General features: G+C 47.5%; 1 protein-coding gene across 1 annotated transcript in view; it reads left to right on the forward strand.

Moving 5' to 3' along the window:
- The first annotated feature begins 15,847 nt into the window (after positions 1 to 15,847).
- Positions 15,848 to 26,971, forward strand: part of LOC148506590 (uncharacterized) — an 88,973-nt gene continuing 77,849 nt past the window's right edge. Inside the window, exon 1 of the mRNA XM_088446663.1 lies at positions 15,848 to 15,899. Coding sequence (XP_088302789.1) covers positions 15,848 to 15,899 — 52 coding nt within the window. The remainder of the gene's footprint in view (positions 15,900 to 26,971) is intronic.

Consider the following 26,971-nt stretch of genomic DNA (forward strand, 5'->3'; position numbering starts at 1 on the left):
TATTGCGACGCTCCTTGCCGCTCGCACAAGCTATGGGTGGGCTCCCACAGCTTTGCGAGCGGCAGGAGACAAAAAAAAAAAAGCCTAACATTGCCTGCGAGCGGCTGGCCCTTACAAGCAGGTCTGAATCAGGCCCACAGTCAGTACAGTATATCCTCCAGCTACTGGGCAGAATGTAGTTTCGGGTAGGAGCTGCTGGAAGGTCACTTAGCAATCTGTGACCAATTTGTGAGTTCCCAGACACGATACCATCCTTAAGACAAACTAGCTTGTTACACATTAAACTAAACTTCAGTTTTCTACTTCAGGGTCCATAGGGGGTCCACAGGGTTGACCTTTGGGGGGTAATGCTGGATCCACGGGCACCACGCAGTTAAAGTTTTTGCTGCTCCCAGGATGCACTTGGGTCCATCCTCCTCTATACCCCACCCCCGAGCCACAGGCACCTCAGTTTTAGTTGGTGCCATGCTGGAGTCGGGTCACCCTGTCGCAGTGGGGCTGCAGGAGCAGCCCCTAAGCCTATCTTTAAAGAAGAAAAGTTTTTTATTTTTTCTTGTTTTACACTCTTCAGAGTGGCAGCATCAGACTGTCCATTAGGACGTCTATGCCAGTACAGATCTGGGGATCGCGACGGGACCCCAGAGTCTGTACTAGCCAGGCTCTGGGGACTCCCTTCGATTGCTCCCGGAAGCACCAGGGATAAGGTAAGCCGCGGGTCGCCGCGTGCTGTGGCCCGCGGGTACTAAATGCAGTCGGATGCCTCCGGTCTCTGGGGACAGACCCGAGGTGCTAGCAGCGGCGGCGGGCTCCCCCTTTGTGGAGGCATACCCCGCGTGACCTCTAGACCACCAGGGTGTCAGGCTGGCAACGGGAACCGGCAACCCTGGGGTTAATTGATAGCCAGGGGAGGCAGTATTCCCTGTCTAGTGGCTCCTCCCCTCAGCTCAGCGTGCCTTTGCTCATGTGTGCTGGTGTCGCTGTGCTGCTCTTATCTTGCGCCCACTCCCCCTCTGAGGTCTCCGGCGACCATCTTCTTTTGGCAAAGCATCGCAGATCTCCCAGGTGGTTCAAGTGGTCCGGTCCCCCTGTGTACCTCTCCCCAGTGTACACAGCGTTATAGCCCTCCCAGACATTGAATCTGGGCGGTTGATTGTAGCGAAAGGTGCAGTAAGTATATCTTCTCTGCATTGTATGTGACTTTTGCTACTGTTGCCTGTCTGTGACTTATTTCTACTTACTGTCAGCTTATACCTATCCCTTTCCATATCCTTACGGCCCGGCAGGTGTGTGGGGGAGGGGCGTTTTTCTGTGGACCTCACTTATATAAAACAAGTATTTGTGAGATCAGTCACATACAGTTGTGTGCTACACAGTACCATATTGTGGGCTGTTGTGTTGCATACTTGTGAGTGCGCGGGTGTTAACACCACAATTCTTCCGGTGATTCGTTTTCGTTGAGTATTTACGGTATCATGTCTGATGAGGAGACTGAGCACTCCGTGGCTCCTGTGTTGTTTTCCTGCCGACGCTGTTCGGCAGGGGTTGATAGGGAGGATTTATCACAGGATGAGCTGTGCGGGCGGTGCCAGCTAGTGCCTGGCCCCTCTAAATCCCCTACGACGCAGGATCCTCCTTTTGGCGATGTTTTCGCAGGTGCTGTCGTCAATAGCGGACTATTTAGTGGTCCCGACTGCAGTCCCTACTAGGGCGTTGCCCCTGCCTACCATCCCCCATTCCCCGGGTGTTCCGCATTTGTTGCAGTCTCCCCCCGGGTCTCAGACTGTGGGTCCTTATTCGGGGTTGCCTGTGTACGTACAGTCTCCCTCAGTGACGCAGCAGTCCATGGTGCTCTTTCAGGGGTATCCTCAGGCGGCTCCTCCACCCTGGGTGGATGTTCTCTGCAGCTCTGTACAGAGTCTGGTGGCCTCATCTTCGGCTTTTCAGTCGATGTTACAAAGTGACATGCCACAAAAGGCGTCCAAACGTCAGGTCGTGGGTTCACTGACGGCGCAGTTGTCAGACTCTGATGTGTCTTCAGATGACGGAGAGATTCATGAGGACTCTGACTCGGATGCCATGGCCCAGGAGGTGGAGACTAAGTCCCCCATTAATGTGCCGGCATTGGTTAGGGCGGTGTGGGCCATCCTTCACATAGAGGAGGATGCACTGGCTCCTAGGTCGAAGTATCCTAATTTTAAAAAGGCTAAGGTAACTTTGAATGTTTTTCCCCTGTCTGACCAATTGACAGATCATATGGCGGGGGCCTGGCAGTCGCCCAGTAAGAGATTCCAACCACAGAAATGGTTGGCATCCAACTATCCTTTTCCTGAGGCTCATTGCATGAAATGGGAAACTCCACCGGCGGTGGATTCCCATGTCACCCGCTTAATGAAAAGCGCTACTTTGCCATTGCCGTCTATCTCTTCTCTGAAGGATCCCACGGACAGAAAAGTGGAGACTTGTTTAAAGTTTATCTACTCTCTCTCCGGGGCGGTGGCCCGTCCGTCAATGGCCATCTCTTGGGTGGCTAAAGCCGTTGAGAGCTGGGCCAACGCTTTAGAGGATACTTTTCCAGATGATGCTCCGGATATCCAGAGAACATTAATAGGACAGATGAGAGATGCGGCTTCCTATATTGGGGAAGTGTCGTTAGATGCTAGCCTGCTGACCTCTAGGGTTTCGGCTGCAGCTGTGTCTGCTCGACGGTCCTTGTGGCTGCGGTCCTGGAGAGCTGATGCAGACTCTAAAAAGGACCTGGAGGCCTTACCTTTTAATGGGGAGTTGCTATTTGATCCAGACTTGGACAAAATAATGGATACTCTGGCTAAATCCAAGTCAGCCTTCCTCCCTTCGGCTTCAGCACCTGCTAAGGTGAGGAGCTCCGCTTTTCGGTCATTTTGGGTTCAGAGTAAGGCCAAAGGTCAGTCCTTCCCGAGGCAGTAGGCGACCAAGACCGCCTATAAGCCCAAGAAGCAGGCCTGGCGGTGTGCCAGGCGCCCTTCTTCCATGCCGCAAGATAAACCTTCTGCCTGATGGGACGGGCCTCCCTCTGGGGGACCCCAGAGTGGGAGGCCAACTTCTTCAATTTGCCCAATGCTGGCACAATACCACCACGGATGCCTGGGTTCGAGAAGTGGTCTCCCAGGGGTACGCCCTGTCTTTTCGGCACAGACCGCCCCACCAGTTTTTCTGCACTAGTCCTTCTCAGGACAAAACCAAAGCTTTGCAGATTCAGGAAGCTATATAGTCCTTGCTGAAAGCAGGGGTCATTGTTCCCGTTCCTCAATCACAACGAGGGACGGGGTACTACTCTACTCTGTTTCTGGTGCAGAAACCCAATGGTTCTCATCGCCCTATCCTCAATTTGAAGTCTCTGAACAAATTCCTCAGAGTTCCCAAATTCAGGATGGAAACGTTACGTTCCATCATTCTGGCGATGGAACCTGGGGATTACATGGTCTCCCTGGATATCCAGGACGCCTACCACCATGTTCCGATAGCACCTTCGCTCCACCGGTATCTGAGGTTCGCTATCCTACAGCATCACTATCAGTTTCGGGTGCTACCCTTTGGCCTCTCCACGGCATCGAGGGTATTCACCAAATTGATGGCGATCATGGCCGCACATCTTCGGAGCCAGAATGTACGGCTGCTGCTGTATCTAGACGACCTCCTTTTGCTGGCAAGCTCTCCGGAGGTTCTGCTTCAACATCTCCACCTGGCAATCGCTTGTCTGCAAGCGCATGGGTGGTTGATAAATTGGAGAAAGTCCTCCCTGATTCCATCACAGCGGATGGTTCTTTTGGGAGCCCTGTTGGATTCTCGTCAGCAAAGGATAATCCTGACTCCGGAAAAGGTCTCCTCCCCACAGCTGCGGATACACAGTTGGCTCAGCAGTTGCCACCTGTCGATCCATTTGGCGATGAAAGTTCTGGGGTTCATGGTGTCGGCATTCGACATGGTGGAATTTGCCCAGTTCCATTCCCTGCCCTTGCAGGGGCTGATTCTATCAGAATGGAACGGGTTACCTCACCGGACCCACTCTCAGATGCTGGTGTTGTCCCCGGAGGTTCGGCAGTCTTTGGCTTGGTGGCTTCAGACAGCTCATCTGGTCGGGGGGCGCCCCTTTTGGATCCCGGACTCTGTTTGTGTAGCCACCCCCCGCCCCGCCTACAAAACCTGGCGAGCTGTCGATCAACATCTACAGCCGCCCCTTTTGTAGTGAGCTCCGGAGTGAGAGAATTTCTTTCTCGCTCTGGGGCTTGCGCACGCACAGTGCGGCCGCTGTGCATGCGCAGGGCCTTAACATCGACTCGGTTGCGAGCGCTCATCGCTTGCGACCAGGTCTGAATGAGATCCTTTGTCTCTGCGGTTGAGATCAGTGTAACCATGGCATGTAAATAATAACAAGTATAGGCAATTAAGGATTAAATTAAAACTAGCACAGTAACATTGACATTCAGTACTATAGACCAACAATAACGACAACATGTAGCAGTAACATGCAGTATAAGAATCCTTAATAACATTGAAGAGGAAGATGGCAATGGCAGTACTCTCACTAGCACTAGTACTATCCGTTCTCAGTCAGTGATAATTATTCTAGAAAGATGCTTGTATCAATTCTGAGCTTGTAACTAAGGCTCACGGCGCCCGGTGCAGGCCACACCCCCTCCATATGATGTCACTCAGAGGGGGCTGGGCTAGAAACATCGATAATTACAGCACTGCTTAGAGCATCCTCAGGATCTTTGGGCTGTAGGAGCAGTAGGGATGGACATCGGAAGCCCACCATCAAATGATGGTTAGGCTTCCACCATCAAAACTTTCGATGCGATGGTAAGTAACCATTGCATTAAAAGTATTCAGTGAAAAAAAGTATTCGTTTGATATGCGCAAAAGACCGTGCTTGTGCATGCGTAATAGCCCTATAGCGCCACTGGGCGGGGATGAGACTAGGTGGAACTGGGGGCGAGACGAGATGGGGCGAGGCCTGGAATAGTTCATCTGACAAGTTAACCGATGCTAAAACCCACTAGCTTCCGCATATTTTAGTCACCGGCTATTCATCATTAGGGGTCCCAAATGGACCACCTGATATTCCTGCAAACTCCGAAAACGTTTGCTTTCGAGAACAAGAACAAACGGAGCTTGTTCTGGGATCACCGCCCCTTCTTTTGGGAAAGAGTTCCGGGGATGTGAAGAGGGATCCCTCCGCCGCATCCCCAGTGGCTTTGCGCATGTGGTCTTAGGCAAAATTGTGAGTGATCCCACTCCCTTGGCTGAGAAGCAACCCCACACATAAATGGTCTCAGGATGCTTTACTGTTGGCATTGAGAACTTGTGGTCAATCCTCAAGAGGCGGATAGACAAACAAAAACCCACAAATTCTGACAAACCCCAAGCATTGATTAGGCAGGAATGGGCGACCATCAGTCAGTATGTGACCCAGAAGGTGAGTGACAGCATGCCAGGGCGAATTGCAGAGGTCTTGAAAAAGAAGGGTCAACACTGCAAATATTTACTCTCTGCATAAACTTAATGTCAATGTCAATAAAAGCCTTTGACACTTATAAAGTGCTTGTAATGTTACGTCAGTATACCATAGTAACATCTGACAAAAAGGTCTAAAAACACTGAAGCATCAAACTTTGTGAAAACCAATACTTGTGTCATTCTCAAAACTTTTGGCTACGGCTGTACATGTCTAATAGGTGTAATTACCATTCTTATGACTGATTCGTATGTATGTCTTTTTGTAAATTATTAAGATTGCACAGCGTGCTTATTAAATGTTTTTTTTTATTCTTTAAAGGCTTAAATTTATGCACCGTTCTATCTATTTTTATAGCTCTTTTAACAATGCTGAGCGCTCCAGTCAGGGACAGCACAGCTCTCCATATTAAACAAAGAAAAGGTTAACCATCACAACACCATTGAATAAATACAATTCGATGGTGGCCAACATCGGAATGCCACCATCGATGTCCATCCCTTAGGAGCAGCGGTGTGACCATCTGAGGTGTCTTAAAGAGGCCTAGGGCGGCACTGCTGCAGAGATTCTGGCTGCAGGGTGCCGGTTCCAGGCTAGTCAGATACAGGAGCCGTGGGTAAACGGTGGTGCGTCCCACAGAACGCTGTGCTCTGTGCAGCCGCTCAGCTCGCACACACCTAGTTATGGCCCTGTTAGACGTCACACTCTTTCTTTAACTCCCTTTCCTATTGTGTTTGTTAGGGGCATAGGAACCAGTATATTAAACAATTGGTGTCAATAATAATTTCTTATAGCAGCATATTGTGACAATAAGAACTTAAGTATTGCCGAAATTGACCGATAATCACATGCAGGCACAGGGGCCCAGCTAGGAGCTTGGACCCAATAGATAATATTTAATTTTACTTGACAAATGAAGGGGTTCAGCTTTTGTGTTTTGGTTTTGTAAAACCACCCTCAAGTGTTTTGGTTATGAATTTGGATAAAAATTAATAAAAACATTATTAAAAATCAATAAAAACTGCTAAAATGTCTGGATCCAAAACCTAAGTTTTGTTTTTAAATCCGAGTTCCGAACCGGTTCACAAAAGTGAATCTGAATCTTGAGATGGTTCTACTCCGAACCCCTAAATTCGGGTGTCTGACCCATACATCTCTACTTAATAGTATTGCTGTTTTAAATTATTTAGATTAAATTGGCGGTTTTTCGAAGCCGCCATTTGGTAAATAAACCCAACTGCTTTCAGATATGCCTGGTGTATTTTATATGATAAAAGATACCTGCGGCCTGGGTGCGGCCACTTTATGGGCTCTGCCACTATACATGAGAAAAGAATATCCATTTTCCTTTACATGGAATGGTGAATAACAAAAGGGTTTTCTACATAATTTTAGACTTCATGCCTACAATATAGTAAATTATATCAGAATATATAACATTGTACAGCATTATAAATCGAAGTAGGATTCTTTTGGATGTAAACACAAAGTACAGTGTCACATCAAAAAAGATATTCTGAATCTTTCCACAGATTTCTGCAATTGGAAATACTGTTGAAAGGGGGTAGGGGGCAGCCTGGTGGGAAATGTTAGGGGATCGGCTCAGACAGATGGGAGATGCCCCTCTCCCCGTAATTCAAAGCCGCAATGCCCAGCATTGTACAGTGAGGGGGGCGGGACCCTGATGATTCATCAAAGGCCTCCTACTTCACAAGGGAAGTGGTTGGCAGCAAGAGTCCACCGGGAGGTTTCCTGGTCGCCTGTGAGAGCCTCCATATATTTTTTTGATCTCTCCCAGAGACAGTGGGTAAGTATGGAATGTCCTCTCTCTGAGGTCCTACAGCATGGTAGAGACTGTCTGATGGGGAAATAAAAGGTGTTTAATGAAGATGAAGGAGCATTCCAAGCAAATCAAATACGAGCTTATAGAGGAATCCGTGTGTTGATTGGTACAAGACCGTGGCAAAGCCATTGACCATCCACACAGGGCCCCTGTGAGGATGGGGAAAGGTACGGAACTACATCCATGCTGCTTAGTTTCGTCTCTTGAACATTGTTCCTGGACATGAGGTCATTTATCAGAGAAGTTACTTTGAGGAAGTCGGTGGCTGTGATAGGAGATAATGTACAGATGGAGCAAACTTTAAATTCACATTCAACACATGATATCCCGTGCCATTGAAATTATTTACATGTGATGCTTTAAACGTAATTTTAAAATGTCTAGATGGGTCAGCAATCTCCGAACCGTTCCACAAAGAGGGACTTGGAGGGAGGATGGAAAAGGGCTATCAGTAATCTCCCTGGCTGCAAAGCATTTGCAAAATGGAATCTAGAAGATACTTTGAAAATGTGTTAAGTCTTGTGATCTAATGTGGGTGCAATGGGGCTTTAGTCAGGTAACTGTTCCCTCTGTGAAGTTTGGGAATGCTCTTCAGTGGTAGGGCCTGGAGATATCACTAGGAGAGTTGGGAAGATCATTGCAGCACATTACAGATCCTGAAGTGTGCAAATATTGCAATATACGCTTTTCTCGCTATTTCAGATAATACATTACATCTAAACCGTTCTAAAAGAAATATTAACCAATAAAATAAAAATATCACAGTATTAGATAATAAAAAAACATACATGCCATAAAATGTAAAAGATGAAGCATAACATCAAATTCACAGCAAAAAGTGTCACTAACATTTTGCTACACGTTTCGCAGCTCCAGTCCGTTTCTTCAGGCGGTCCTCCTCTCCGGCAGCCGGCTAGAATCTGTCCCTTGAAGTGGGAGCCTTTGAGAAACATGCCCAGGCTTCCACTGGACGTGCACCTGTGAGGAGGCAGGACAAATCTGCTGAAATTATTACATTATGATGTCAAGATTTTTTGTTTTCTGGGAGGGGGGGACTTTAGAAGATAATGCGTGACTCACAAATGAGAGTTCACATACTACAAAAATAGAAGGCAGGTGTCGAAGTGAAATAGCCTGCCGATTTGTACAAACTGAGTTTCCAGACAGTGGCGGTTCTAGGGGTGGGCTAACAGGGCAGTCGCCCGGAGCGCCGGCCCCTAGAGGGCGCCACTGAGTCCCCAGAAGGTAAAAAAAATAAAAATCCCATAATAAAAAAAAAAACAGCGCCGGTCCCCCCCGCGTTGCCGGGCACCCGGTGATATTTGTTATCAGCGGGCACCCGGCACCCTCCCTGCAAAGGCAGCCGAAGCTCACTCCAGAGCTCCGGCTCCAGCAGAGAGCACTATGGGAGGGCTCCAGCAGAGAGCACTATGGGAGGGGTGTCATGACGTCTCTCCCATAGATCCGTGGTGGAGCCGTGGTCAGACCGGACGGCAGCGGACGCAGGAGCGTGGCCTAAGGTAAGTATTGTGTTTGTATTTTTTATTTTTCAGAAGGGAGGCATGGGGGCATTACTATTGTGGGCATGTCTATAAGGGGGCATTACTACTGGGGGCATGTCTATAAGGGGGCATGTCTATAAGGGGGCATTACTACTGGGGGCATGTCTATAAGGGGCATTACTACAGGGGGCATTACTACTGGGGGCATGTCTATAGGGGGCATTACTACTGGGAGCATGTCTATAAAGGGGCATTACTACTGGGGGCATGTCTATAAGGGGGCATTACTACTGGGGGCATGTCTATAAGGGGCATTACTACTGGGGGCATGTCTATAGGGGGGCATTACTACTGGGAGCATGTCTATAAGGGGGCATTTCTACTGTGGGCATTACTACTGGGGCATGTCTATAAGGGGACATTACTACTGGGGAAATGTCTGTAAGGTGGTATTCCTACTGGGGGCACTACTATAGGGGGCACTAATGGGGGCATTCCAACTTTGGGCACTACTATAGGGGGCATTCCTACTGTGGGCACTACTATAGGGAGCATTATTACTGGTGCACTACTAATGTGGGCACTACTATAGGGGGCACTACTACTGTGGGCATTGCATTAGGGGCACTACAACTCAGTACTGTGGGCCTTGTGTAGGGGCACTAATTTGGGCATTGTGTAAAAGGGACACCACTGTGTGTCATAACATGAATAAGGGACTAATGTGTGGCGTAATTTGAATTGGGGATACTGTATTATAAAGGGAATTACTGCATGTGGCATAATGTGTTTATAAAGGGCATTACTGCATGTGGCATAATGTGTTATACAGGGCATTACTGCATGTGGCATAATGTGTTATAAAGGCCATTACTGCGTGTGGCATAATGTGTTATACAGGGCATTACTGCGTGTGGCATAATGTATTTATAAAGGGCATTACAGTGTAAGGCGCATTACTGCACATGGCAATTATTACCCATGTAAGTTTAGCTGCTTGTAACTAGGGGTGAGCGGGTTCGGATTTCTGAAATCCGAACCCCCCCGAGCCCCCCCGATCCGAGTCCGATCCGAATCAGGCTCGACTTTTCCCGCCTGACTCGGATCTGAAATCGAGGCAAAACGTCATCATCCCGCCTTCCGAGTCTCGCGGGTTTTGGATCCTATATAAGGTACCCACGTCGGCGCCATTTTCTCACTCGGCTGTGGACAGTGAAGAGGGAGGGTGGGAGTTAGGGCTGTGTAGTGTAGTGTAGTGTAGTGCTGCTGTTGTCCACTACTTCAAAGTCCATAGGGGCTGGCTGTGTTGTGCTGTGCTGCTGTTGTTAATAGGGGCTGTGTCCACTACTTCAAAGTCCATAGGGGCTGGCTGGACTGTGTTGTGCAGTCAGTTCTGCATAGGGGCTGTGTCCACTCCAAAGTCCTGTGCAGTGTCCCAGTCCTAAAGAGGTGCTGTAGTGTTGTCCAGGGGGTGCTCTGTCCATCAGGGGTTCTCCCCCCAAGTGCTAAAAAAATAATATATTTTCTGTGTTTGTGAATTGTGTGCGCAGTAGCCGCACGTGCATCAACAAAGTAGTGCCAAGCGTGCGCCTGTGTCATAAGTAAAGGGCCGGCTGGCTTGACCGTTAAAGGGTGCTGTAACCCCCGAAAGTACACTCCAGTCCAAACCCAAAAAAAATTATTTTCTGTGTTTGTGAATTGTGTGCGCAGTAGCCGCACGTGCATCAACAAAGTAGTGCCAAGCGTGCGCCTGTGTCATAAGTAAAGGGCCGGCTGGCTTGACCGTTAAGGGTGCTGTAACCCCCGAAAGTACACTCCAGTCCAAACCAAAAAAAAAATTATTTTCTGTGTTTGTGAATTGTGTGCGCAGTAGCCGCACGTGCATCAACAAAGTAGTGCCAAGCGTGCGCCTGTGTCATAAGTAAAGGGCCGGCTGGCTTGACCGTTAAGGGTGCTGTAACCCCCGAAAGTACACTCCAGTCCAAACCAAAAAAAAAAATATTTTCTGTGTTTGTGAATTGTGTGCGCAGTAGCCGCACGTGCATCAACAAAGTAGTGCCAAGCGTGCGCCTGTGTCATAAGTAAAGGGCCGGCTGGCTTGACCGTTAAGGGTGCTGTAACCCCCGAAAGTACACTCCAGTCCAAACCAAAAAAAAAATTATTTTCTGTGTTTGTGAATTGTGTGCGCAGTAGCCGCACGTGCATCAACAAAGTAGTGCCAAGCGTGCGCCTGTGTCATAAGTAAAGGGCCGGCTGGCTTGACCATTAAGGGTGCTGTAACCCCCGAAAGTACACTCCAGTCCAAACCAAAAAAAAAATTATTTTCTGTGTTTGTGAATTGTGTGCGCAGTAGCCGCACGTGCATCAACAAAGTAGTGCCAAGCATGCGCCTGTGTCATAAGTAAAGGGCCGGCTGGCTTGACCGTTAAAGGGTTCTGTAACCCCCAAAGTACACTCCAAACCAAAAAAATATATATTTTCTGTGTTTGTGACTTGTGTGCACTGTGGCTGCACGTGCATCAACAAAGGAGCAGCGCCAAGCGTGCGCCTGTGTCCCATAAGTAAAGAGCCGGCTGGCTCATTTCTTAAAGGGTGGTGTAACCCACAAAGTGCACTACTCTCCAGCAAAAATAAAAAAATATTTTCTGTGTTTGTGTGCGCTTTAGCCGCACGTATATATATCAATATAACATAAATGGAGGACCAAACTTCTCTGATAAAAATAAAATAGGGAAAGATCAAGAACCACTTCCTACTAGTGCTGTTGCTGCTGCTGGGAGTTGTTCATCATCCCAGAGAGGAAGTAGGAACATCACTACTTTTACTAAACAATTGACCCTCCAACAGTCCCTAGCGATGAGGATGAAGTACGACAGCAGTCATCCTGAAGCAAAACGTATAACTGAGGCCTTGACTGCTATGTTGGTGTTAGACGTGCGTCCGGTATCCGACATTAGTGCAGTGGGATTTAGACAATTGATGGAGGTAGTGTGTCCTCGGTTCCAAATCCCGTCTAGATTCCACCTGCATCCTCAAAGCAGCAGCGACAAGCGTGCGTCTGTCTGTTAAAGGGTGGTGACACCCTCAAAGTGTGCTACACAAACAATTAAAATATTGTTCTTTTTTTTTCTGTCTTTGTGAAATGTGTGGGCTGTAGCCGCACCTGCATCCTTAAAGCAGCAGCGACAAGCGTGCGTCTGTCTGTTAAAGGGTGGTGACACCCTCAAAGTGTGCTACACAAACAATTAAAATATTGTTCTTTTTTTTTCTGTCTTTGTGAATTGTGTGGGCTGTAGCCGCACTTGCATCCTCAAAGCAGCAGCGACAAGCGTGCGTCTGTCTGTTAAAGGGTGTTGTAACTCTCAAAGTGCTCCAAAAAATAAAAAACTATTTTTTTAATGTGTTTGTGACTTGTGTGCGATGTAGCCGCACTTGCATCCTCAAAGCAGCAGCGACAAGCGTGCGTCTGTCTGTTAAAGGGTGGTGACACCCTCAAAGTGTGCTACACAAACAATAAAAATATTCTTCTTTTTTCTGTCTTTGTGAATTGTGTGGGCTGTAGCCGCACCTGCATCCTTAAAGCAGCAGCGACAAGCGTGCGTCTGTCTGTTAAAGGGTGGTGACACCCTCAAAGTGTGCTACACAAACAATTAAAATATTGTTCTTTTTTCTGTCTTTGTGAATTGTGTGGGCTGTAGCCGCACCTGCATCCTTAAAGCAGCTGCGACAAGCGTGCGTCTGTCTGTTAAAGGGTGGTGACACCCTCAAAGTGTGCTACACAAACAATTAAAATATTGTTCTTTTTTTTTCGGTCTTTGTGAAATGTGTGGGCTGTAGCCGCACCTGCATCCTTAAAGCAGCAGCGACAAGCGTGCGTCTGTCTGTTAAAGGGTGGTGACACCCTCAAAGTGTGCTACACAAACAATAAAAATATTCTTCTTCTTTTATCTGTCTATGTGAATTGTGTGGGCTGTAGCCGCACCTGCATCCTTAAAGCAGCAGCGACAAGCGTGCGTCTGTCTGTTAAAGGGTGGTGACACCCTCAAAGTGTTCTACACAAACAATTAAAATATTGTTCTTTTTTTCGGTCTTTGTGAAATGTGTGGGCTGTAGCCGCACCTGCATCCTTAAAGCAGCAGCGACAAGCGTGCGTCTGTCTGTTAAAGGGTGGTGTAACTCTCAAAGTGCTCCAAAAAATAAAAAACTATTTTTTTTATGTGTTTGTGACTTGTGTGCGATGTAGCCGCACTTGCATCCTCAAAGCAGCAGCGACAAGCGTGCGTCTGTCTGTTAAAGGGTGGTGACACCCTCAAAGTGTGCTACACAAACAATAAAAATATTCTTCTTTTTCTGTCTTTGTGAATTGTGTGGGCTGTAGCCGCACCTGCATCCTTAAAGCAGCAGCGACAAGCGTGCGTCTGTCTGTTAAAGGGTGGTGACACCCTCAAAGTGTGCTACACAAACAATTAAAATATTGTTCTTTTTTTTTCGGTCTTTGTGAAATGTGTGGGCTGTAGCCGCACCTGCATCCTTAAAGCAGCAGCGACAAGCGTGCGTCTGTCTGTTAAAGGGTGGTGACACCCTCAAAGTGTGCTACACAAAGAATAAAAATATTCTTCTTCTTTTTTCTGTCTTTGTGAAATGTGTGGGCTGTAGCCGCACTTGCATCCTCAAAGCAGCAGCGACAAGCGTGCGTCTGTCTGTTAGAGGGTGGTGTAACCCTCAAAGTGTGCTCCACAAACAATAAAAATATTATTTTTTTTTTTCTGTCTTTGTGAATTGTGTGGGCTGTAGCCGCACTTGAATCCTCAAAGCAGCAGCGACAAGCGTGCGTCTGTCTGTTAAAGGATTACATCGGTGACAGCATCCAAGTAGGCATGTCAGACAGTCCGTACCTGTACTGGCAGGAAAAAGAAGCAATTTGGAGGTCCCTGTACAAACTGGCTCTATTTTACCTGAGTTGCCCCCCCTCCAGTGTGTACTCCGAAAGAGTGTTTAGTGCAGCCGGGAACCTTGTTAGCGAAAGGCGTAGGAGGTTGCTTCCACAAAATGTGGAGAAGATGATGTTCATAAAATGAATGATCAACTCTTCCAGGGAGACCAGCCTCCAGAACGTACAGAGGGACCTGTGGTTCCAGCAGGGACGAATTAATACTCTGTGAGGATGAGGATGTACATAACACTGAAGAGGGTGAGGAATCTGTGGATGAGGAGGATGAGGACGACTTCTTGCCTCCGTAGAGCCAGTTTGTGCAGGGACAGATTAATTGCCAGCTTGTTTTGTGGGGGCCCAAACGAACCAATCATTTCAGCCACAGTTGTGTGGCAGACCCTGGCGCTGAAATGATTGGTTTGTTAAAGTGTGCATGTCCTGTTTATACAACATAAGGGTGGGTGGGAGGGCCCAAGGACAATTCCATCTTGCGCCTCTTTTTTTTCTTTGCATTATGTACAGTTTGGGGCCTAGTTTTTCAATGCCATCCTGTCTGCCACTGCAGTTTCACGCCTAGATGGGTCACGTGTTTGTGCCGCCCACTCGTGTCGCTTAGCATAGTCATCCAGCTACCTCGGTGCAACCTTTTGGACATAAAAACACTATTGTGAGGTGTGAGGTATTCAGAATAGACTGGAAATGAGTGGAAATTAAGGTTATTGAGGTTAATAATAGCATAGGAGCAGAAAAACCTACAAATTCTGTGATTTTAGCTGTTTTTATGCTTTTTTTCAAAAAAATAAAGATCCAAAACACAAAACCCAGAACCCAAAACACGGAAGGGTGGTTTTGGCAAAACCAATCCAGATCCAAAACACGAAGAAAGATCCAGATCCAAAACCAAAACACAAAACACGAAAAGTGGCCGGTGCACACCCCTACTTGTAACCAATCAGAGCGGCTTTTCCATACTCTGACCAATTAGAATGAAGTCACTCTATTTGGTTTGATTGAAAGGCTTAGAACCTGTCAGTCCACCGCAAGACTCCTTAAGCTTAAAGATAGGCACAAACTATAAGATCAACGGTCCAATCTGGCTGGTTGGAACGAAAATCTGTTAATGTATCAGAGCAAATGACAATCGACCAATTGTCTCAAAACCCTGGAGAACAGACAAAAATGGTCATAGGTTAAATCCATTTGATTTAACCAATTGGACTGACAACCTTTTTGTCTGTTTTCCGGCGTTTGGGAGTAAATGGTCGATTGTCATTTGCTCCCATACATTACAAGGTTTTTGTTTCAACCAGCCAGATTGGACAGATAATCTTATGATGTGTACCTAGCTTTAGTTTGTGGGTTTTTGTTTTTTATTTTATCAAGTGGATTGCGAGCCTGGAAGGAAAAAGAGAACGCCGCTTGCAAATTCGCATTCTATTACATTCCAAGAAGAATCTTAGAGCATCCTTGTCCACCAATCAGGACTTCTGATTACCTACCGTACCTCTATTTTTTAAGAGAACGGAGTTCTCTTAAAAAATAGAGGTACGGTAGGTAATCAGAAGTCCTGATTGGTGGACAAGGATGCTCTAAGATTCTTCTTCAGACCATCGTCTGATTAATGAGCAATTGGGGAATTGGAATTTTATATTAACTATCTCTATGACAATATAAGAGAAGTTGTAAAAAGTGACGTAGACCCATAGACGAAGGGATATTAATTTGCCGCTGTTGGAGGCGCAGTAGGGCGCTGTTATACGGAGTATTTGTATAATGCACATTAAGAGCTAATAATCTCATACATTTCCCTCTCAGATTTTAGATATCTTAGACACTAATATTTCCCCTAACACTCCACCCCCCTCCTGCCTGGTCGGTTCTCAGGCTCTCCCTATTGTCTGTAGTCAGGAAGTGAGCAGGGTGCAGTTTGTCCTATAACGATATAGGATGGGGGGGTGAGCACTTTCCTGAGTCTGACCTCACTCATTCTTATTGTAGGATGGGGGTGGGAGGCACACAGAGATGCCCAGAAATTGGTGAGAGCCTCCTTGCCCTGGATTAATGAACAGGCTGTGATGGGCACCCTTTGGACATTCTTATCCCTCTGCTCTCTGTCCCTGTGCCAAGGTAAGGCAGGCGTCTGGTGGGTAAGAGCTATGGTGTAGTGACAGAACTATGGAAGTGTTGACAGTGCAGAAATAGTATAATGAAACAGCGGTACAATGCGGAGTGTGGGTCATTGTGCGGAAAACTGGAGGGGCATCAGCGAAGAATGGGTAGTAAAAGAATGGTGCATGGCTAGTACAGGAATAGCAGAGAGAGGGCAGGGTGCAAATGTACAGGGTGATAGGTCAGCACAGAAATAGCAGAATGGGAGTTTATTGGGAAAAAGAACTGAGCACGTCAGATTTACAGTGTTCACGTATTGATTGTATAGTCTCTGTTTTTTATTATTTGTCCCTTTTTATATACTATTATGCATGTTGCATTTCCATGTGAATCATCTTGTCCTATTTTGCATGTGCAGATAATAATTACCACTTATCTTCATGCAATCCCCAATATACACTCTTGTTCTGCATCTATAGACGACTGCACAGTATCACGCCTGCTGTATACTGTATGATCTGTACATCACGTCGCACCGAGGGAGGGGCCAATGTTTTGCCCTGATACGGTGCCGTAACAGCCGCCTTTTTTCCTTATGACGTGTACCTGTACATCTTGTTGCATTAATAAAAAGCTAAAATGAGCTGGGGAGATTGATCAAAGCTTGGAGAGAGAGAAAGTGGAGAGAGATAGTAAGTACCAACCAATCAACTCCTAACTGTCATGTTACAGGATGTGCTTGGAAAAATTACAATTAGGAGCTGATTGGCTGGTACTTTATCTCTCTCCAAACTCTCTAAATCTTCCCCAGTGTATGAAAATGTGAAATTGTTGGCATGTAGCCCTGCCCTTCACTTATGCTGCATGTGTTGTCAGCTTCGGGCCTTATATGACATCTATAGGGTACTCTATGCACGGACAATGGCACAGTACCACCTCTGTATTCCATTCTCAGTATCTCTCCGCAGAATGACACATGCATGCAGTGATAACAGACAGGTAGATAGAGTACTGTAGCTACCCGCTGACTGGGGTTTCCACCAGAGAAAATACTGACCTTCCTGTGTCTGTTATAGTTGTGTCATGCTGCGGCTGGATGATGGGTAAGATAATGGCAGGAGAGGTGGCCATGCAGGATGCAGGTGCGCAGCAGTCAGGCCCTGCAGACTATAGTATCTGATCGGAGTATACAGTAAATCACATCTGAGAAGTGACAGGCGGAAGCAATCGCACAGAAGGTGCAGTAGTGAGACTGTGAGAGACAAGTCAGTAGGGCAGAGGTGCTGCACTGGGCTCCTGAGAACTTATTATGGGGATAGTACACTATAAAGGACAATGTAAGTGTGGTAACAGCACCCTGTGGTAATACGGGAAGAGCTCGGCCGGGAGACTCTTTCATGCAATTGCTTTAAATTAAAAGTGTAATTTTTATTCTTGTTGGTAATAAATCCGCCACATTTTCTCTTATAGTAATGGAGGATAACGGGTCCTGAAAGCTGATAATAATTACTGTGGTATGTGATCCTGATGCTGAGCTGGACACAAGTATAGAAAAGGGGTTATTTGTAAAATGCTATATCGTCCAGAAAACCCAGGTGCTTTGACTTGTTGCAGAAATACTGTATTTCTGTTTATTTAGTTCCCACATGAGACAGGAAAACAACAGGAAGATAGAGGGGTCTCCACCCCCCACATTCCTCTCATCCCGTGTCCTGTGTACGTCACCTCATATCAAACATGCGTGACATTGCTTGCACATGCTATACATATCCCTATGGCCTATAGCTGTATGCCTTCACAATCCTTACACTAAGGGTAGGCAACCAGTGGCACTCCGGCTGCTGTGTATCTGCGCCTCCCAGCATGCCCTGCCACGGTGTCAGCATTCACTAACAGCAACCTTCTGCAGGGCATGCTGGGATGTGCCACAGGTTGCCTTCCCCTGACTTCAGGGACGTATCTATAATGGGTTCACGGGTCCCTGGGTCCAGGAGGGGCCCACACAGCACACCCTGCACACATATTTTTAATACTTACCTCTCTGGAGTCCCATGTTGGCGGTAGCAGCGTTGCACAAATTCTTGGGTCAAGTGCTCTGTACCCTTAAGAACTCTCCCTACAATATATCAGACAAGAATCACAGCAATGAATGTTTGATGAATGGTTTGTCTTCAGAATGATAAACAAATGATTTGCACTAGGGGTGAGCGGGTTCGGATTTCTGAAATCCGAACCCCCCCGAGCTCCCGATCCGAGTCCGATCCGAGTCAGGCTCGACTTTTCCCGCCTGACTCGGATCTGAAATCGAGGCAAAACGTCATCATCCCGCCTTCCGAGTCTCTCGGGTTTTGGATCCTATATAAGGTACCCGTGTCGGCGCCATTTTCTCACTCGGCTGTGGACAGTGAAGAGGGAGGGTGGGAGTTAGGGCTGGCTGGGCTGTGTAGTGTAGTGTAGTGCTGCTGTTGTCCACTACTTCAAAGTCCATAGGGGCTGGCTGTGTTGTGCTGTGCTGCTGTTGTTAATAGGGGCTGTGTCCACTACTTCAAAGTCCATAGGGGCTGGCTGGACTGTGTTGTGCAGTCAGTTCTCCATAGGGGCTGTGTCCACTCCAAAGTCCTGTGCAGTGTCCCAGTCCTAAAGGGGTGCTGTAGTGTTGTCCAGGGGGTGCTCTGTCCATCAGGGGTGCTCCCCCCAAGTGCTAAAAAAATAATATATTTTCTGTGTTTGTGAATTGTGTGCGCAGTAGCCGCACGTGCATCAACAAAGTAGTGCCAAGCGTGCGCCTGTGTCATAAGTAAAGGGCCGGCTGGCTTGACCGTTAAAGGGTGCTGTAATCCCCAAAGTACACTCCAGTCCAAACCAAAAAAAAAAATATTTTCTGTGTTTGTGAATTGTGTGCGCAGTAGCCGCACGTGCATCAACAAAGTAGTGCCAAGCGTGCGCCTGTGTCATAAGTAAAGGGCCGGCTGGCTTGACCGTTAAAGGGTGCTGTAACCCCCAAAGTACACTCCAGTCCAAACCAAAAAAAAAAATATTTTCTGTGTTTGTGAATTGTGTGCGCAGTAGCCGCACGTGCATCAACAAAGTAGTGCCAAGCGTGCGCCTGTGTCATAAGTAAAGGGCCGGCTGGCTTGACCGTTAAAGGGTGCTGTAACCCCCAAAGTACACTCCAGTCCAAACCAAAAAAAAATATATTTTCTGTGTTTGTGAATTGTTTGTGCAGTAGCCGCACGTGCATCAACAAAGTAGTGCCAAGCGTGCGCCTGTGTCATAAGTAAAGGGCCGGCTGGCTTGACCGTTAAAGGGTGCTGTAACCCCCAAAGTACACTCCAGTCCAAACCAAAAAAAAAAATATTTTCTGTGTTTGTGAATTGTGTGCGCAGTAGCCGCACGTGCATCAACAAAGTAGTGCCAAGCGTGCGCCTGTGTCATAAGTAAAGGGCCGGCTGGCTTGACCGTTAAAGGGTGCTGTAACCCCCAAAGTACACTCCAGTCCAAACCCCAAAAAAATTATTTTCTGTGTTTGTGAATTGTGTGCGCAGTAGCCGCACGTGCATCAACAAAGTAGTGCCAAGCGTGCGCCTGTGTCATAAGTAAAGGTCCGGCTGGCTTGACCGTTAAAGGGTGCTGTAACCCCCAAAGTACACTCCAGTCCAAACCAAAAAAATATATATTTTCTGTGTTTGTGAATTGTGTGCGCAGTAGCCGCACGTGCATCAACAAAGGAGCAGCGCCAAGCGTGCGCCTGTGTCCCATAAGTAAAGAGCCGGCTGGCTCATTTCTTAAAGGCTGGTGTAACCCACAAAGTGCACTACTCTCCAGCAAAAATTAAGAAATATTTTCTGTGTTTAGCCGCACGTATATATCAAATCGATATAACATAAATGGAGGACCAAACTTTCTCCGATAAAAATAAAATAGAGAAAGATCAAGAACCACTTCCTCCTAGTGCTGAAGCTGCTGCCACTAGTCATGACATAGACGATAACATGCCATCAACGTCGTCTGCCAAGGCCGATGCCCAATGTCATAATAGAGGGCACATACAATCCCAACTGACAAAGTTCAGGAAAATGACCTTGAAAAAAACATTTAAATCAGCTGAAGAGAAACGTAAACTTGCCAATATGCCATTTACGACACGGAGTGGCAAGGAACGGCTAAGGTCGATCCCTAGTATGTTCATGACTAGTGGTTCAGCTTCACATGACAATGGAAGCCCTCCTCCCAATTAAAAAAATCAAAAGAGTTAAGCTGGCAAAAGCACAGCGAAGAACTGTGCTTTCTAAGAAGATATCACAAATCCCCAAGGAGAGTCCAAGTGTGGTGGTGGTTGCGATGCCTGACCTTCCCAGCACTGGACGGGAAGAGGTGGCTCTTTCCACCATTTGCACGCCCCCTGCAAGTGCTGAAAGGAGCACCCACAGTCCACTTGCTGATATGCAAATTGAAGATGTCACTGTTGAAGTACAACAGGATGAGGATACTGGTGTAGCTGGCGCTGAGGAGGAAGTTGGCGAGGAGGATTCTGATGGTGATGTGGTTTGTTTAAATCAGGCTCCGGGGGAGACAGTTGTTGTCCGTGGGATGAAAAAGCCCATCACGGTCATGCCTGGGCAGACGACCAAACATTCCACCTCTTTGGTCTGGCAATATTTCTATCCAAATCCGGACAACAACTGTCTTGCCATATGTACCTTATGTAAAGGTGGAATAAGTAGGGGTAGGGACGTTAACCACCTAGGAACATCCTCCCTTATACGGCACCTGCAGCGCGTTCATAATAAGTTACTGTCAAGTTCAGAAACTTTGGCTAAGACCGTAAGCAGTCCAGGGACACCTAAATCCCGTTGTCCTGTTGTATCCAAGCGCCTGCAAACCACACCGTCAACTCCCTCCTCGTCAATTTCCTCCTTAGTCAGGATCGGAAGTAGTCCTGCAGGCCATGTCACTGGCATGACTGACTCTCCTATCCCGGATTCCTCCGGAGGATCCTGCATTGCTACGCCTCCTGCTGCCGCTGCTGCTGTTGCTGCTGCTGGGAGTCGTTCATCATCCCAGAGAGGAAGTAGGAACACCACTACTTTTACTAAACAATTGACCCTCCAACAGTCCTTAGCGAGGAGGATGAAGTACGACAGCAGTCATCCTGAAGCAAAACATATAACTGAGGCCTTGACTGCTATGTTGGTGTTAGACGTGCGTCCGGTATCCGCCATTAGTGCAGTGGGATTTAGACAATTGCTGGAGGTAGTGTGTCCCCGGTTCCAAATCCCGTCTAGATTCCACTTCACTAGGCAGGCGACACCGAGACTGTACAGAAACGTCAGAAAAAGTGTCCTCAGTGCTTTGAAAAATGCCGTTGTACCCAATGTCCACTTAACCACGGACATGTGGACAGACTAAGCACTATATGACTGTGACAGCCCACTGGGTAGATGTATCACCTTACGCAGCAACAGCAGCAGCGTCACCAGTCGCAGCATCTCAGAAACGCCAGCTCGTTCCAAGGCAGGCTATGCTGTGTATCACCGGTTTCAGTAAGAGGCACACCGCCGACAACCTCTTAGAGAAACTGAGGGAAATCATCGCCCAGTGGCTTACCCCACTTAGACTCTCCTGGGGATTTGTGATATCTGACAACGCCACCAATATTGTGCGGGCATTACATCTGGGCAAATTCCAGCACGTCCCATGTTTTGCTCACACAATAAACTTGGTGGTGCAGAATTTTCTGAAAAGCGACAGGGGCGTGCAGGAGACGCTTTGGGTGGCCCGAAAAATTTCAGGCCACTTTCGCCATTCAGCGACTGCATGCCGAAGACTCTTGAACCTGCCCCGCCATCACCTGAAGCAAGAGGTAGTGACGCGGTGGAACTCAACCCTCTATATGCTTCAGAGGATGGAGGAGCAGCAAAAGGCCATTCAAGCCTATACATCCACCTATGACATAGGCAAAGGAGGGGGTATGCACCTGACTCAAGCGCAGTGGAGAATGATTTCCGTGTTGTGCAAGGTTCTCCAGCCCTTCGAACTTGCCACACGTGAAGTCAGTTCAGACACTGCCAGCTTGAGTCAGGTCATTCCCCTCATCAGGCTTTTGCAGAAGCAGCTGGAGAAAGTGAAGGAGGAGCTAAGACGGAGCGATTCCGCTTGGCATGTGGGACTTGTGGATGAAGCCCTTCATTCGCTTTGCCAGGATTCCAGGGTGGTCAATCTGTTGAAATCAGACCACTACATTTTGGCCACCGTGCTCGATCCTAGGTTTAAAGCCTATGTGGTGTCTCTCTTTCCGGCCGACACAAGCCTGCAGAGGTGCAAAGACCTGCTGGTGAACACACTGTCAGCTGAAGCGGAACGTGACATGTCAACAGCTCCTTCTTCATTTTCTCCCGCAACTGGGGCTGCCAGGAAAAAACTTAGGTATCCTAAGCAACCCGCTGGCGGTGATGCAGGGCAGGCAGGACCAAGTTTGGACATCTGGTCCGGACTGAAGGACCTGGCAACAATTTCTGACATGTCTACTGTCACTGCATATGACACTGTCACCATTGACAGAATGGTGGAGGATTACATCGGTGACAGCATCCAAGTAGGCATGTCAGACAGTCCATACCTGTACTGGCAGGAAAAAGAGGCAATTTGGAGGCCACTGTACAAACTGGCTCTATTTTACCTGAGTTGCCCCCCCTCCAGTGTGTACTCCGAAAGAGTGTTTAGTGCAGCCGGGAACCTTGTCAGCGAAAGGCGTAGGAGGTTGCTTCCACAGAATGTGGAGAAGATGATGTTCATCAAAATGAATTATCAGCTCTTCCAAGGAGACCAGCCTCCAGAACGTACAGAGGGACCTGTGGTGGTGGATTCAAGTGGGGACGAGTTAATACTTTGTGAGGATGAGGATGTACACACTGAAGAGGGTGAGGACTCGGTGGATGAGGAGGATGAGGATGACATCTTGCCTCCGTAGAGCCAGTTTGTGCAGGGACACATTAATTGCCAGCTTGTTTTGTGGGGGCCCAAACGAACCAATCATTTCAGCTACAGTTGTGTGGCAGACCCTGGCGCTGAAATGATTGGTTTGTTAAAGTGTGCATGTCCTGTTTATACAACATAAGGGTGGGTGGGAGGGCCCAAGGACAATTCCATCTTGCACCTCTTTTTTTTCTTTGCACTATGTACAGTTTGGGGCCTAGTTTTTCAAACTGCCATCCTGTCTGCCACTGCAGTATCACGCCTAGATGGGTCACGTGTTTGTGCCGCCCACTCGTGTCGCTTAGCATAGTCATCCAGCTACCTCGGTGCAACCTTTTGGACATAAAAACACTATTGTGAGGTGTGAGGTGTTCAGAATAGACTGGAAATGAGTGGAAATTAAGGTTATTGAGGTTAATAATAGCATAGGGGCAGAAAAACCTACAAATTCTGTGATTTTAGCTGTTTTTATGCTTTTTTTCAAAAAAATACAGATCCAAAACACAAAACCCAGAACCCAAAACACGGAAGGGTGGTTTTGGCAAAACCAATCCAGATCCAAAACACGAAGAAAGATCCAGATCCAAAACCAAAACACAAAACACGAAAAGTGGCCGGTGCACACCCCTAATTTGCACCCAAAGACTTGGTTGTGTTTCAGATGAGGTTTCTCACCCAGCCGAGGTTCTTATGGAGTTTTCTCCACCATTCTGGGGAAAGGCCTCTTTTGCACGTCAGCAACGCATTGAAGAACTCTTTTAACACTACATAAAATTGATGTTTTACTACCTTACTGGTTGAATCTTCTAATTTAAATAGACTATAGCAGCGCAGTTACATCTATTTTATGTTGTCTTGTGACGATAGCAACACCTCTGTTTTCAATCTGCCGCAGTTATAAACCTTATGGGTGTAATACAAAAGGTCAACAATAAAAAGGCTGACACTAATTTGTTCGATGCCAATAGGTCGACATGGAAAAAGGTTGCAATGACAAAAGTTAGACCGTACGGAAGGTTGACAGGGTCAAAGGGCCGACATGGAAATGGCAGCAGCGATCCTGGCTGGAGGGTGCCATTTAAGGCACTCTGTTAGTCAGAAACAAGGGCCGTGGGGCAGCGACGGTGTCACCTACAGAGCCCTATGCTCTGTGCTGCGGCACCGGTCACACACCCCTAGTTACGGCCTTGTTCCCAAAGTCAGGCCATTAGTTAAACGTTTTTGGCCAGGTCTCCAGCGTGAACATTTAAATGCTCCAGTCCCAGATTACTGTACTGTCCCAGTCACGCTACAGGACTGGTTCCATTCATCTTGTGTCACTCAGAGGTGTCTCTCAAGCATGTCCATACAAAGGAGCTATTACATTTACTTACAGATAACTGCACAATGTTAGAGGTCTATGGGCCTGATTCAGCAAGGATGGCAATTGCAAAGCTACACGCAGGCTATAGATATATGATGTATGCAGGCAGGCTATAGATATATGATGTTTGCAGGCAGGCTATAGATATATGATGTATGCACGCAGGCTATAGATATATGATGTATGCAGGCAGGCTATAGATATATAATGTATGCACGCAGGCTATAGATATATGATGTATGCACGCAGGCTATAGATATATGATGTATGCAGGCAGGCTATAGATATATGATGCATGCAGGCAGGCTATAGATATATGATATATGCACGCAGGCTATAGATATATGATGCGTGCAGGCAGGCTATAGATATATGATGTATGCACACAGGCTATAGATATATGATATATGCACGCAGGCTATAGATATATGATATATGCACGCAGGCTATAGATATATGATGTATGCACAGTGGTAGTGTAATGCAGAGCCCCCATTAGTAGTGCCCCCTGTAGTCATGTCCCCTGTAGTCATGCCCACATCAGTAATGCCCCCAATAGTAATGGTCCCTGTTGTAGTGCCCCAGTAGTAGTTTCCCCAGTTGCATTGCCCCCAATATTAATGCCCCCTGTAGTAGTGTCCCCTTTATAAATTCCCCAGTATTAATGCCCCTGAATTAGTGCCCCCAATAGTAATGCTCCCTTTGTAGTAGTGCCACAAGTAGAAAAGCCCCAAGTAGTAGTGCTCCCAGTAGAAGTGCCCCTGGCCCCTGAGTAATGCACCCAGTAGTGGTGCCTCCTAAGCAATAACCCCAGTAGAAGTGCCCCCCGAGTAATGTCCCCAGTATTAGTACCCGGGTGCCCCCAGTAGTGGTGTCTCCCCCAGCAGAAGTGCCCCCAGAGTAATGTCCCCAGTAGTAGTGCCCGGTTGCCCCCAGTGGTAGTGCCTCCACTAGTAGAAGTGCCCCCATTATAATGTCCCTAGTAGTAGTGCCCGGTTGCCCCCAGTAGTAGTGTCTCCCCAGTAGAAGTGCCCCCTTGTAATTACCCTAGTAGTAGTGCCCGGGTGCCCCCCAGTAGTGGTGTCTCCCCCAGTAGAAGTGCCCTCAGAGTAATGTCCCTAGTAGCTGTGCCCAGGTGCCCCCAGTAGTGGTGGCTCCCCCAGCAGAAGTGCCCCCAGTAGTAGTGCCCGGGTGCCCCCAGTGGTAGTGCCTCCCCCCAAGTATTGTCCAGGCTGCCTGCACACAAAAAAAAAAAAACAGTAATACTTACCTTCAGCCCCGCTCTGGCGTCCGCTCCGCTCGGCTGCTCCTCTCTCTGCACTATGGGAAAGACGTCATGACGTCTTCCCATAGTGCACATTGTGGGAGCCGAAAGCCGGAAGCAGGAGCCTCCGTCTCCATCTCCGTCTCCGGCTGCTCTGCCGGGCGCCCGCTGGTAACTGAATCTCAGAGGGTGCCCGGCAGTTAACAGGCTGTTTCTGCAGCAGGGGTAGGAGGCAGCACGCCCCGTGCGATTGCACGGGTCCCCTGCCCCTAGAAACGGCCCTGCACGCAGGCAGCTTTGCAATTGCGATCCTTGCAATAATGCAAATGTAGCAGGAGGTGTATGGCACCCCATGCTGCATTTGCGATCCCAGCACTGCGCCGGAGGTCGCAGGCTGGGATCACTATCGCGACCAATGGTGGTCGATGGTCACGAAGGTGTATGGCGCCGGGCGGCCGGCCAGCTGAGTAAGCTTTAGCTTTCTCAGGCTGGCCGGCTTGCGAGCCCAGAAGACTGGGTACGTCCATACAGTCTCTGGGCTGGCCACTCCTGGAAACAAACTAACACGCCCCATTTCCGGGAATGCCAGCCGCCCCCACACCGCTCCTTAAATGCTTCTGCCTGTCAATCGTCACACTCGCAGTTGCAGATTCCCGATAATCAGCAATCTGCGTTCAGCAATGCCCTATGTAATAAGCCTTGGAGAGAGATAAAGTACCAACCAATCAGCTCCTGTCACGTTACAGGCTGTGTTTTGCAAAATGACAGGAGGTGATTGGTTGGTACTTTATCACTCTTCACTTTATCACTCTCTCCAAGGCTTAGCACATAGACCCCTATGTCACCTTTGCTGTGAGATGAAGTTTATTTATTAACAGATACTTATATAGAGCCAGCATACAACGTTGGGCTTTACAATTGGGAACAAACAGTAATAAAACAAGATAGGATAATAACAGACAGAAAAAGAGGTAAGAGGGCCCTGCTCGCTAGGGAAAATACAGTATGTTCTTACCACTTCCATAGTTTGCACCCTGGTATGTATATATATATATGTGTGTATTAATGCATTGTGGTAGTTGTCTATTCATTTACTTTGTCTAAAAAATGTGTCTACAAAAATCTGCCAAGATGAGTCCGTCTATGGATTTATAGCTATATAGTGGTATGTAAAATATTTCTTCCCGATACGTTTGGGGGCATTTTTTTGACAGTCAGAACGTAGACACCAATATATCAACATGGACTATATTTAGAAATTCAACATGTAGACAGTCAAATGGTCGACAAGTACATAATTGAGACATGGACATAATTTAAACATTTAATATATAGACAGGTTGAAATGGTTGATAGGGTCAAAATGGGGATGGGTACGGGATGTCGGTGCTTGGGATTCCTGTGGGAAGAATCCCGACGCCGGCATCCCAATCAGGTTACAATCCCGCCTCCTCCAGGTAAGAAACCTAACCCTACCCCTAACCCTCA

Source organism: Taudactylus pleione, unplaced genomic scaffold (assembly GCF_031769625.1).
Source record: "Taudactylus pleione unplaced genomic scaffold, aTauple2 ptg000400l, whole genome shotgun sequence".
Classification (NCBI taxonomy): Eukaryota; Metazoa; Chordata; class Amphibia; order Anura; family Myobatrachidae; genus Taudactylus; species Taudactylus pleione.